The 13,626-nt window shown below is 41.0% G+C and overlaps 1 protein-coding gene across 1 annotated transcript in view; it reads right to left on the reverse strand.

Moving 5' to 3' along the window:
- Positions 1-2,257: 2,257 nt before the first annotated feature.
- FOXO1 (forkhead box O1) overlaps positions 2,258-13,626 on the reverse strand; it is a 61,924-nt gene continuing 50,555 nt past the window's right edge. The window contains exons 2-3 of the mRNA XM_059838938.1: positions 6,944-8,294; positions 2,258-6,553 (exon numbers count right to left, since the gene is read on the reverse strand). Coding sequence (XP_059694921.1) covers positions 6,957-8,294 — 1,338 coding nt within the window. The 3' untranslated portion in view covers positions 2,258-6,553; positions 6,944-6,956. The remainder of the gene's footprint in view (positions 6,554-6,943; positions 8,295-13,626) is intronic.

Raw genomic sequence — 13,626 nt, forward strand, 5'->3', positions numbered from 1 at the left:
TTGGACACAACTTCAAAATCCAACAAAAAGAAAGCTCTATTTTTTGCAAAATTAGCCCTTTCCCTAGAGAAAATCCAGTCTTCTTTGGCCTTTAAAGCAACCACTTAACAAGCTTTCTCATCCCAGAATCTCTCATCTCTCCCACCTCTTTCCAATGCACATACACTTTTATAATGGGTTTTTCCATGAGCTCTGCTGACTTTACTGAAGTTGATTGAATATTTCAGAAACACAGTTCCCTGGAAACCCAGCAAGGTTTTTGTAGAAGGTATGGGCTGTTGCCTGCTCAGGTAGCATCACTCTAGGATACTGAGAAGGAAACAACCATAGAATCATAGAATCGTTTAGGTTGGAAAAGAGCTTTAAGATCATCTAGCCCAACCATGAACTCAGCACTGCCAAGTCCACCACTAAACCATGTCCCTAAGTGACTCATCTACAGGGCTTTTTAAATACCTCCAGGGATGGTGACTCAACCACTTCCCTGGACAGCCTGTTCCAATGCTTGACAACCTTATGGTGAAGAAATTTTTCCTAATATCCAAACTAAATCTTCCCTGGGGCAACTTGAGGCTATTTCCTCTCTTTTCTTAGGAGAAGAGACCAACACTCAACTCATCTTTCTTGGAAAAGCCCCTTCGTTTAAGGACGGCATGAGCAACCAAAGATGAGCAGACAGGAAGGATGTAAAATGTTGAGGTTCCAAGTTATGAATGAGCTCTTTGTCCGATTCTTCCCCTCCAAAGCCCAATTATACCCATCAGAAGTTTCCTGCAATGCTCTTCCAGTTGTACTGCATGAAGCCCGCATCCCTTTTCCCATCATCTCAGTGATAAACACCCCCACAAGAAGTTTAATTGCAAAAAATACATGCAAAATTTCTGCATGCCCCAGGGTCCAACAGCAAGTAGAACATAAAGTAAGATGGGGCGCTGTCCCTGCCTCCTCATTTTAGCTATCATTTTGGCACATGCCAGAACATTACCCCAGGCAAAACATAATCAGGTAATGAACAGGGATTTGCATGCAATTCCAGCAGTGGGCATGACCACAGGCACTGATCACTGCAAGTTATTCCTTCCAAGGATCTTCACAAATCCCATCTTTGCACACCAGCTGCACAATAAATGGCTGCAAGACCTAATGTCATTTGTAGTTTTAACTGGATTATCAACCGAGGTGACATAGTAGTTGACGTTTCTACACAAAAACATGTTTATTACAATGATGTAGAACTGACTCAGAGCACAAAGATGCTTTGAGGTTTTCCTGCTTGATCAGCAGATTCAAATCCCTTGTTGCCAGATTGGCATAAATTGCTAGCCAGTCCCTTCCCAAGAGACAAGCTTTGACTATCTCTCCTGACAACAGTAACTAGTCATGTACCAATTAGATGTGCATCCTTTCCAAAAACAGCGTCATGAACATCCAAATAGAGTATCTTTGGATCTTACAACCCTCTCATTCCAGAAGTCAGGCTTTTCAAAATGTCAGGGAAGATATCCTCGGCTTCCCCTAACATGCAAAAACCCTTCCAAAATGTACACTGAAGAAAAAAGGGCAAAGCTAAAATAAAGATGGAACTGCAAGGTACAAGCAGAAATTATTTTTTAGCTATCTTTAAATACTTCTATTTTTACATGCAATTAGTTCTTTCATGTTCTTTAGGTCTACCTATGCTCATTTTAAGATCAAACTGACAGCAATTTTTTTTTGCCAGCACTTCACTTAGAGCCTGCTTTCTGCCACCCCTTCCCTCCCCACCTGCAGGCAAGCAGGGATCTGGGCCTCACAAGACAACTGTGGCGTGGGTGTTATTGGCTGTCTGTTTTGGCAGCCTCTCATCCTTTCTTCCAGCTCTGTTTTGAAACACAATCTAAATTTAAAAAAAATTAAATTGAAAAAAAAAAAAAATTAGACATTCCTGCTCTCCCTACTCACTCGCATCAGCAGCACTCCCATCACCACAGCCTAAAGCATGGCTGCAAAAGGAGCAGCACCAGGAAGGCTGGCAAATGTTCAGCAAGGAAAAAACTTACTCTGAGAAAAGGTACAGACTTCTAGAGGGGCAGAGGCAAAAACCAAGGGCAAGAGGACCAAGAGGATTCGGGCCCGCTCTCTTCCACATTTAATAACATTAGGTTCTAACATGTCATTTGGACTAAAAGACTAATTCTTTCCTGTGGTTTGATGGATGGTAACATCCCCTTTTTTATTATTTTTTAATAATGTATTACATAACATTCTGATACACTAATTACCATCTCATGTCATAGCAATTTTATTAAGAGCTTATACTTACAAATACCCACTCTGAAACGATTTCAGGACTTTTTGCCATTTTCTCTGAACTACGCTTGTTGAAGCACTTGCAGCATGGTCTGACACCTCTCTGTGCACCTTCCAGTAACAACACACCTCTACACAAAGCTGCCTCCTGAGCCCCGGGAGTCAGGCATGGATTCTTCTTGCGTTTAGTCTCAAAGACTTGTAAACAAGTTACTTTTAGCACACTAGGTTGTGATTAAACACTGGTAACACAGCCCTATTAGGTTCCTGTACCTGCTACAGTTCCAAATCCAGAAGCAAGGCTAAGAGAGAAAAATTCCTTTATACCAAGTAATGGAAAATTTGTTAACTATTCTGCAGTTAGTGTTTGCTCATTAATATGTTATCATCTCACCAGGCAAGACTTGGTACCATGAGGTATTTTTCTGTATAAAATTGCTAATGCCATCAGGATTGTCCAAATGGGATCATCATTAAAAAGATTACACGGTGAGGAAAGTGATTACGACAACATCTCAGTGGAAGGATTACTAATCACAAGTAGAATCCTGGTACAAATCTCATTCTCTGTATACAAGAAAGGACGCAAAATCTTTTTAACATAATTTATATACATTTATGGCTTTATACAACAAACTGTCAGGGATTGTTCTCATGTGTCTGTAGAAGTACATCAGGCACTTTTTCTGAAAATATCCACGTATGAATTTTAATTTTGCAATGTGACTAAGTCAGAGCAGTGAAGCGTTGAAGAGCTGTCACACCACTCGCAAATAGAACTAGCAGTATGTACATGCCAATCTCTCAGATATTGCTGGTTTGTGGAACACCTTCAAAAAAGAGGCCAGTTTTCATGTTGAATAATTTGCTTTTTGCTTGCATAAACCATGCTGCATCTTATATTACGATTACCAAAATAATAATAATAATAATAATAATGAGAATACCTTATTTAAAATCAGTCATAAATTAAGAATCCTAGCAATTTCATAATGAAAATAGGAATTTCAAATCAGTAAAAAAATAAAAAAGTACTAACATACATCCAGTGGTTTAACAAGTGCAAATTTTATACTGTTTTATAATTGGTCCAATTTCAATTCTCAGGGATGCTCTGTTGACCTAAGCCAATAATAAGCAATATGATTTTTGCTTATAAGTGTAGGCAAACTGTCAGTTTATCAAAGCAGAGCTTTCCAATTAATGCATCTACTACCTAAACATATATCATATAGCTATATTATGGAAACAATACATCTTTATATTTAAAATATCTCAACAGCTCTATAATACAATAAACTTTTAATAACAGTACAAACCAGAGAAAAGTCAAAAACAAGGCTGCATAGGTAAGATCATCTGCACAATTCACAAACCAATCATTTACAACAATTCTGACAAACTAAGTTACTCCAGAAACTTGGTACTTTTACTGAAAAAGGATTTATAACTAGAGGTCGCATAATGTTTGTTTTCAAGGCAGACAACATGCTCAACTTCACAGTATTCCAGAATTACAATTGCAAAACATTAGAATGGCACCACAAAAAAAAACCCACCCAAAAACAGAACCAAAAAACCCCAAACAAATGAACAAAAAACCCCCTCAAAATTAAAAAAAAAAAAAAAAACCAAAAAATGCCAAATAGACCATGCAGTCCAAATCTCTGATTACCTACAACCGTTTCTTCACAATAATTAAAAGGGCTTTCTACAGACTGTTGTAATTAAGGTAAGGCTACATTTATGTTATTCATAGGTATAAAAGGAAAGAAATAAAATAGCTGTTTACAGGAAGTTATACAGTAGCAGTGAATAATAAAAAGGAGGTATATTGTTAAATGTAGCATGTTCAGCTGCATCCCCATGGAGCATAGCATTGATTACTGCATTCTTTACATGCAGAGGTGGATTTTATGACAACTTTGGCCTAGGTGTATCAGTGCCTATTTGGGAGCAAAACTTTTTGCACATGCAGCAGACAGAATGGTCTTCAGAAACCCCTGTATGCGCCCTCCACTTGGCTCCACTGCCAGGATTTACTACCATGTTTCAGAGACCAGGCATTTGATGGCAAAGATGCTACTGGAGATATTTGCCTGTAAAAGCAGGGGCCTTCACTGAGGCTTTGGCACTAAGAACATTCGATTTTGCTCAAAACAAGTTCAAAGACCGAATCCACCCTGGGGAAGACCCTGTATCACACCAGCCTCTGGAACTGCCTGACAACTGTACAGCATATCTAAAAAAGTAGGACCAGCCATAATTAGTAGTGATTTAAGCCCAACAGGGAGCTAAATGCTAGCACATCAATAAGCACATTGCAGAGCCTTAGGAAAGTCATAACAGGATCATTAAACATATGGCTTGTTTCTAAACTTCATTTACTTGGCACGTCCTGTTTCCTTCTCCACCATACACCATCACTACAGGGAAGATGAGTTTCAAATAGGACATTCTCTGGTTGTGAGCTGTTTACACAAAAGAAAAATCAGTGTAAAAATATTTGTTTCTCCCCTTCTTTATAAGAGCCAGCCCTGGCAAAAAAAAAAAAAAAAAAAAAAAAAAAACAACTGTTAATTCTGTCAGTGCATAACAAAAAGCTCCAAGGATTTCTGTAACACAAATGTTGTGTAGCAACCAGTGAGTGAAAAGACAGGTGAGGCCTCTTATTCACACATCCATGAAAACTGCATCATGCAATTACAAAAAATCAGAAATCATTTATTCTAAGACCTAGTCCTGAAAATGCTCAGGTAGCTGTCAGTGAGTATGCTTACTCCAGCAAGACCAGGTTTTTCCACAGATAAAAGATCTCTGTTATTAATGCTCTCCCCTATCCTAAACCTCATGCATTTGTATTAACTTTGCCACTTACTTTATCTTTCTTTTTGAAAAAAAAGTAATGTTTTGTCCTGCAATAAGGTCAAAGTTTTAGCCTCCCACTCAAAAGTAGCATTTTTTTCCTCTTCAAATCTACTGCTTTACAACAGAAACACTGATGAACCCCACAACTAGTGCTAATTAAGACAAATGACAATTTTGTCAATAATTTTACTACAATTACAAATTTTCCGCAAAAGGTCGTGCTCTTGAGTGCACAAACATTATGAGACCTCCATGAAATAAATATAAATGTGAAGCATTGTACAAGCATCTTAACAATGAATACTTAACACTTCGTGGTAGTTAAAATGGTAATAGAAGCAGATGACATTTCTAAAAATGCATATATAAAACTGATTAAATATTTCTAAACATAAAGTTGTCTATATTCATACATCACACAACAAAAAAAGGGACAGAAATGTTTTGTATTCAAGATCCTTATTAAGCTTTTCTGTTATTAGCACTCCCAAGTGCTAGGGAAATTTATAAAAACATGTACTTAATCCAGTTAAAATACTGTACAAAATGAAGAGGTTATGAATGCTGCCAGATCTCAGATTTATTTTTTTTTAAAGTTGCCTATGTAACAAAAGTAGATTTTAATTATAAGAAAAATAACTTGGAAAGTATTCCAAAAATTATCTTAAGCCCAACAATAAAGTGACTAATCTGACAATGAAATCCAGATATATTCTTGCATAAATTTACACAAATACAGGTAAATTATCAAATGGCATTTAACCTACTGGTTGCTTTGAATAGTCAGTGAGTTTAGTAGGATCATATTTAACAGGCTTTTCTATTCCCATATGAAATGTGTGGCAATTTTGAGTAAAATAAAGCAGTTCATACTGCTGCAAGGCAAGTCCACAGTTATCTCAATTCATCAAAGCACAGGTAACATCAACGAAGGTTAAACTTACTTAGGGCATGAGATCATCACAGTATTCTTACAAAAGTTTATAAACTTTTCTTAGACCGAAACAGATAGTCTTAAAAAACAATTCTTCTTCTACAGATCATACTGTACAAAACCGAAAGCACGACATGATGTAAGTAAGAGTCTTTGCTGTGATTATATGGTGTAGTGAATTTGGCACTTCAGAGTAATGAAATTTCCAATGGCACAGTTCTTATCTACAGCAGCACATAACCTGCAAACCTTGGGCAAACATCCTGTACAGGAAAATACTCTCTCTGCTGCCAACTCTGACGAAAGGAAGGCAAAAGAAAAATAAAAACCAAAAACAACCAAAAAAAAGTTAGTGCATGCGCACAGCTCTGTCAAGAAAATTAAAAAGAAAGGTGAAGGACATCTTTGTACTGCTTTTCTCAGTTCCTGCTGTCAGACAAGTCTGGAGAATTTAACCATAGCCTAGGAAGAAAGAAAAAACAACAAAAAGAACAAATTAACATTCACAACAGATGAATAAACCTATTAAAATATGCTCAAACTAGCTTTAAGATATTTAAATGGGGGGAAAATAATTATTCATTACTGGCTAGTAACCAGCAAGTTTTTTGTTTAGAACATCGATGACAAAACGTTAGCGCTCCACATGAAGCAAGAGAAGTCGGTACTCGACAGTCCTAATGCACCAGTGCAAGCCTGACTCTCAAACTAACAAAGGACTGGAAAGTGACTGACTGTTACCGAGGGAGTTCACATGACAACACAGAAGAACTCCCAGATTTTAAGCATCTTGACATTTCTTTCTTTTCCCTTTAGCTGTTTTGCAGATTTATTATAAAAAGCACAGCTTACCTCCTACTACATCCTAGCCTGACACCCAACTGTGTGTGGTTGTCTTTACGCTGTGCTGAAAACTTTGGTTAGGCAATACACTGTCAAAGTTAAAATCTAACGTTTCTCCATCCATAAGGTCATTACGGATAATCGACTCCATGTCACAGTCCAACCGTTCAATTAACATGTCATCTAAGTCACTGGGAAGCTTCTCCTGGTGGAGGGAAACAATTCCCACCCTCCCGTAGCCATTGCAACTGTTAACAGGGGCATACGGATTCATGGCATTCATCTGCATCGGGTGACTCATAGGCACTTGTAGCGAAGTCTTCACTGTCGACAGGCGGCTTAGCCCTGACGTGTGCGACATGGTGTTCACTGTGTGTGACAAGGCACGGCCATTGACTGCTGGCTGGTTATGTCCCTGGTGAGGGCGGGCGTTGGGGTTCATCATTTTGTTGTGGGGGGGCTGGCTGCCGTAGTTGGGCACCACCGAGTTGGCGACCATCAGCACGCTTTGGCCCAGCGCCCTGCCGCCAGCCTGGGAAACACCAGTGTCCACCGATGCCAGGATATCATTGTGCGGCGGAGAGTCGGAAGTCAGTAACTCCTTCAGAAGTCCCGCGGGACAGTTGTATTGGCTCATCGGTCCGTAGCTTGACTTACTGTCTTGGAGAGTCTGCATAGGAATCTGGGACAAGGAGCTCATGCTAGCTTGAGCGTAAGTGAATTTCCTGTAGTCAGGATTTGGTGAACCTATACTTGTGGTCGAGGATGCGAATGAGTAACCTGGTGTTTGCTGCATCAGGGTGGCAGATGAAGACTGGGTTGACACAGTCATTGATGTATTAGGTGATAAGAGATTGAGATTATCCAAAAGATTTTCCATGTTCTCAGAATTACTCATCTCTGAAAGGCTTGGTAGAGTAGAAGTCATTTTGGTGGTTGATGATGGGTATACCATGGAGTGCACATCCCCATCTCCAAGGTCATCTTGCTCTGGCAATATAGGAGAAAGTCTTCCACTAATTGTGCTAGCATTCGAGCTCGTTCTAGGTCGAAATGTACTCCAGTTATCAAAGTCATCGTTACTGTGAGAGCTGGGACTTGCAGGCCACTTTGAGAACTGTGATCCGGGGCTGTCACCATTCCCCTCTTGACCAGACTGAAGGGCTGCTTTTTTCTTGGCAGCTCTGCCTCTGCTTTTGGCAAACTTGCTGTTGTTATCCATGGACGCTGCTCGCCTCCTAGGAGATTTGCCACTCTTCCCTCCTTCAGGATTGAGCATCCACCAGGAACTCTTCCCTGTTCCTTCATTCTGCACTCTGATGAACTTGCTGTGCAGAGACAGGTTGTGACGGATTGAATTCTGAAAAACAGAATAGCATGTAAGAAATGGAGAAGACATGCATCTTTTATGGCATACTAACACCTGCTTTTGTAAGCATACTCTCATTTTGTTAGAAAACACAGGGGTAATCATTAAATAAGAAAACATGCCAGTCTGAAAACCTCTTTTATCTGCTCATCGCTCTGAACTGGCTGAAACAAGCTTGCAAAGAGTCGCCATGTCAATTTGTCTGTCATCTGCCTCCACCGCATCTGACATTATAAAAAGTTCAATAAAACTGCAGGAACTGTTCTGAAATAAAAATTCCACATAAAGGAGAGAAAAAAATAAGCCAGAAGATCAAGAAGATGACTGAAGTGAGTCATCTAATGATTGAACCTGACTGTATTTATGGATTTTTTTAATTATTATTTTATGCCAAGTTCAGGAATGTTAGATCCTGTTCTATGGTCCTTATAACAGAGGATTCTCATCCTGCACATCCCAAAACCCTACAGACACGCACCACACAAACTGTCACTATTGCCACTGAGCATTACTGAGGTTTGTATCGCTTGTGTTATATGAGAAAATACATACAGAAAACTAGTTGAGGAGGATTAAGTTCTAATTTTTATAAGTAAACATCATAAATTGCCTAAGAAATCACAGAAGATAAAGGCATGTAAAGAACATAGACAAGCTCGTAATGAAACCCTCAGTCTTAAAACCATCATTCTCTTTCAAAATCAACATTTTAACATGCAAAATTGACTCTTCAAATACCTGAGGGCACCAGATATCTTCTGCCAAGAATGGCAAGAGGTACTGGAGCTTTTTTTGACCTCCTTAGCTATGAGTAATGCTTCATGTTTTGTTCTTAAATACAGACAATTAAAAAAAAAAAAAATCCAAAATGGAAGGCCACAGGCTGACCCATTAACAAGAGACTAATTTTTGCACTACCAAGCTGTAAAAAAACCCTATTTTGCTCCTATAATTTTCTGCTGAGCACATGTAAAAAACATTGTATCAACAGAAAAGTTTTCCTGCATCTTGACACAATTGCTAACAAAAGGCCACTAGTTCAAAGAGGGCTGAAACTGGCAGCCGTAGATGTTAATAGAAGGGTGAGACAGTACCATGGTCTATGCTAGGACTGCAATCCATGCAGAACAAGAAGGGAACCACAAAACAACACATGAAATAAATGTTTAAAACCAGAATAGACCTCAATGGCAGAGAAATCAGTAATTCACTATCTGCCTTCCATTCAGAGTAATTTTCAGCAACTTGTCTAAAGATCTTAAGTAGGCATTCCAGGCACTAACAGTCATCTCACAGCTTAAACCAGAGACAACAGGCTCAAACTCCCTGCAAAAGCCATGATATATTTTGGACCATGGAAAGCCAAACAGACAAAGCAGGACTGGCCTTCTGCTGAGCTCAACAGAAGTGGTTACTCTGGGATCACAGAGGAGACTTTCAGCAGATGAGGTCAGCAAGGAGGTGTTACAGTCCTGCAACACCTTACAGGTGCTACCGACCTGAGACTATGCCCCCAGAAGCAGAGCTTCACCCCAAACAGGGGCACAAGACGCTCCCTAACACCAGAAGATGGCAGAGCATGGCCTCAAGGCACTGGCTGTTCAACCAGCACAGCGCTGAGTCAAACCATGTGCTTAAACTCAGAAGCCTCTCCAACCTCTCCTCCAAAGAACCATCTTTACAAGTTATCCCAGTTAAAGAGACACCATCAAAAATTCCCCACCCCTGGCAGTATTCAAGGCCAGGCTGGATAGGGCTTGGAGCCACCTGGTCTAGTGGAAGGTAACCCAGCCCATGGCAGGAGGGATTGGAACTAGATGGTCTTTAAGGTCTCTCTCAACCCAAAGCATTCTAGGACGACTCTGATTTGAGTGTTTCCTTGCTCAATTTCAAAAGGAAGCCCTCCTAGAAACTGTAAAGTAAGACCGTATTTCTTCACTTCAAGTAACCTCACAACCAAAATACTATCTCTGATCTAGCAACAGGGTGCTAGGGAAGGCCTTGGAATTTTATTTGCACCAGGTGCAGCTAGCACATAGGGAGGGAAAGCCTGGAAGTCCATCTTTGGGCTTGCCCGCACCCCAGGGGCTGGCCGGGAAGCCTTGTGAGACTGGCCTGGCGCAGCCCCTTGTTTTCACTCAAGGGCCACAGACCAATCTGTGGCTGACACAAGTCCAGCTCTACAAATGTCGCAAGAAAGTTGCTCTGTTGATTAAAAAACCTCCTGCGCCAGTTCATTTTTTTACTGTATTTTGTAAACATACCCGGTTGGCTCAGGATTACTGTTTACTATCAAAATAGTCATACCAAACACACAAAACATTGGGCAGGGAAAACACCGTGATGAGGCTCAGCTCCCTCTCCTCTGCTACACAAGTGTTAAATATTTAAGAAATCGCTGCTATTCCTTAGTCATCAAAAATGTTATAATCTGGTATTATTGTACTGAGGACATTTGAGGTCGCTCTTTGAGTAACAGAGCTGTCTCCTAACTCTGCCAGCAATGAAAAAAAAAATTTTCCTAACAGGAAAAGGTTTGCGGCTCAGAGCTTGTTACATAAATTCCTGTTTTTCACGCAGCCAGCAGGACATTAAAGAAGCTATGATTTACTAACTTGGAAAAAGTGTTGAAGAGGTAAATCTTGTGAAAATATGCACTGCTGTTAATGATGTTGTGTCTACAAATCCTTGCCAGATGCAAACATGACCTGATAAAAAAGTATAGTTTCAGCAGTGGATCTTGGCAGCTGGAGGAATGGCGCAGCTGTTAGTGGCTGGGGTGTGTGGCGGCACCACCAGCCCCAGCATGCTGGGGAGATGCCTTCAGCCATGGGCTTCACCTGGACTTTGAAGCAAAGCCTCCCAAAACCTGGCCTGAATGACTCCAAAAGCAAGCGTCTGCATTTGGAAGCGGGTCTTCGCACAGCAGCAGTTCACACCACATTGCGCTGAGCGTAACCGCACTGGAATTTTATCAAAATCTGGGTCAGGATGGCAGCAGGGTTGCTGCCACCTGTGGAGAGCTTCCTGGGATTGAGTTTTTGCCTCTGAGATAAAGTTAACTTACTTCAGCATTCAGACCAGGAACTGTGGATATGCTTATTGCTACTTTCTGATTTAAGACTCAAAACATGAAAAAGCAGTATCAGCTACGTGCAATGTGAAGTGCACATCCCGGCTAATAAAACTCATGAAGCCAAGATAATTATTCCCTTGAATCTATATATTTATACAATTCAGGTGTACTTCTGACATTTCCAACAGTGCTACCAATATCCAATACTGCATTTAAACCTGAGATATAAATAGCAAAACATGCAACTTAAGTTAAACTTGACTAATTGCTGAGAAAAATTATATCCCTATCCCAACTGAAGTTGAGGCATTTAATTTTTTTTTTTTTTTTTGAGTAAATTGGTTTGGTGTTTCACTAAACACCTGAAAACTCAGTTGCTTTGTTAAACCTGATAACATTTTACTTTGAAGTGAGACCATACAGTGACACTTGGCCGTCTTTTTTCCACCCCAGACCTTGGAGCACCAAAAGCAGAGGGAAGCAGAGCTGCTCTTTAACCCAACTGCAAACCTCTCCAAGCAGGACCTAGCTGTGGATTTGCCGTTATCCAGGGCGCTGCAAGACTCCAAATTTGTAAAAGCATCTACAAGTGCTCACGGTCTCTCCTGCCCTCATACTTTCATCCATGGGCACAGGCAGCTCTCATCCCACCAGACTGCCATGAGAGCCACCAGATGGGAGAGTGAGGAATGGATGTGAGAGTCAATACACTTTACAAAAACAAGTGTATTTGCTATCAAGGGGCATATGCTGACAGCAGTGCAATAAGGCATGCCATGGCATCTCAGGGAGCTGTAACAACTTGTAACAAAGGCAGGAAGGAGTTGGCCTCTGGAAGAAGACACAGTCATAAGGAACTGGGAGGCCACAGGAGCAGCACTGCTTCTATCACACATAGGTCTAGGATTTCCATTAAAATTAACAGTCTAAGGACTGCACACTAAGTTTTCATTCTGATGACATCCCAGGAGTCCACTGCTTTCTATACCTCTTCCAAGGGGATGGCCTGCACAAGTTGCCAGCTTGTTCTACCATCACTTGTGGTAGCACATCCTGTTAATGACAGCATACAGCATGTTTCTGAGCCAGCACAATCTCCTTGTGGTGACAACATCAAAACAAAAGTTTTACAGCAGAGAAGTGAAGATCCCATCCCCCAGGATTTCCATATGTTTTTACAGAAGACATTCAACATGTCTCTCTGGGTCTTTGAACAGGAACTCTACAGCAGGTCCCGATGTTCACATCACCCTCCTCCTGGAGCCTCAGTGGCAAGCACCACTCAAAGAAGAAGTCATTAACACTCCTAGGAAAGTGTGCAGAGGCCAGGAAGTTCTCCAGCACACTTGCTCACAGCTCATCCAGCATTGACAGCCGGACAGCAGCAGCAGAGGCTAACCATGGCAAGTGGCACCAAGTGGCATCTATCCAAGGCTAAGTTAGATCATGCCTGGCAAAACAGGCAGGTTTGACTGCCACAGCTACACCGCCTGCACCCATTTTGCTGTGGTTTCCAACCACGCTGCCAGGTTTATGGCACTTGGATGAAGAGCCCAAGGAGGAAAGAAAACAGTGGTAACTCCAGACCTACCAGAATTTCTTTCGGTACAAGAGTCCAGTGTAAGGCAATCCTGTTTGTCTTACCTAGCAACTATGAGATACAAAAAGTTCAGACGCTGATGCTGCACATGGAGCTTGGATTTGCCTCAGAGCTAGTGCTGGACAGTTATAAGCACTTAGTCTATAGACAGCACACATTTTCTGACACTACAATGTTCACCAACACAACCACACTGCAGTGTCAGAGGCCTCAAATGCTAATGAAACAGCTAATTTTGCCACCTAGTTGTCGTATTTTTTTATTATAGCTCAGAAACCTTCTCTGGTGTCCAGTAAGAGTATGGACAGAAAGCATGTCACTCAGCTTCAGGTCAAAGAGTCATATTTAGAAGATGCTGGAAACTTGCCACCTGCAGCTGCATGAAGGTGGAAGGGCAGGATTTCCTCCCAAACAGGTCATGCTTTTTTGGGTCCTTTGTTCTTGGGAGGTGCTTTTGTTTGACTTCATTTTTCCTCCTGCACTGTTAAACAGTTAAGAAGTATCAGCTGGAAAAAATGAGGAAATACTTCTCTCTTCCGAGGGGGACCTTGCACTGTTTCTCAGTGCTTTCCATTACATGTGGTGGCATAGTGAGAGTCTTTCCCAGACCACTACCTATGAAACACCACCTCCAAACATGGAGACAC

This window comes from Haemorhous mexicanus, chromosome 2, assembly GCF_027477595.1.
Source record: "Haemorhous mexicanus isolate bHaeMex1 chromosome 2, bHaeMex1.pri, whole genome shotgun sequence".
Lineage (NCBI taxonomy): Eukaryota > Metazoa > Chordata > Aves > Passeriformes > Fringillidae > Haemorhous > Haemorhous mexicanus.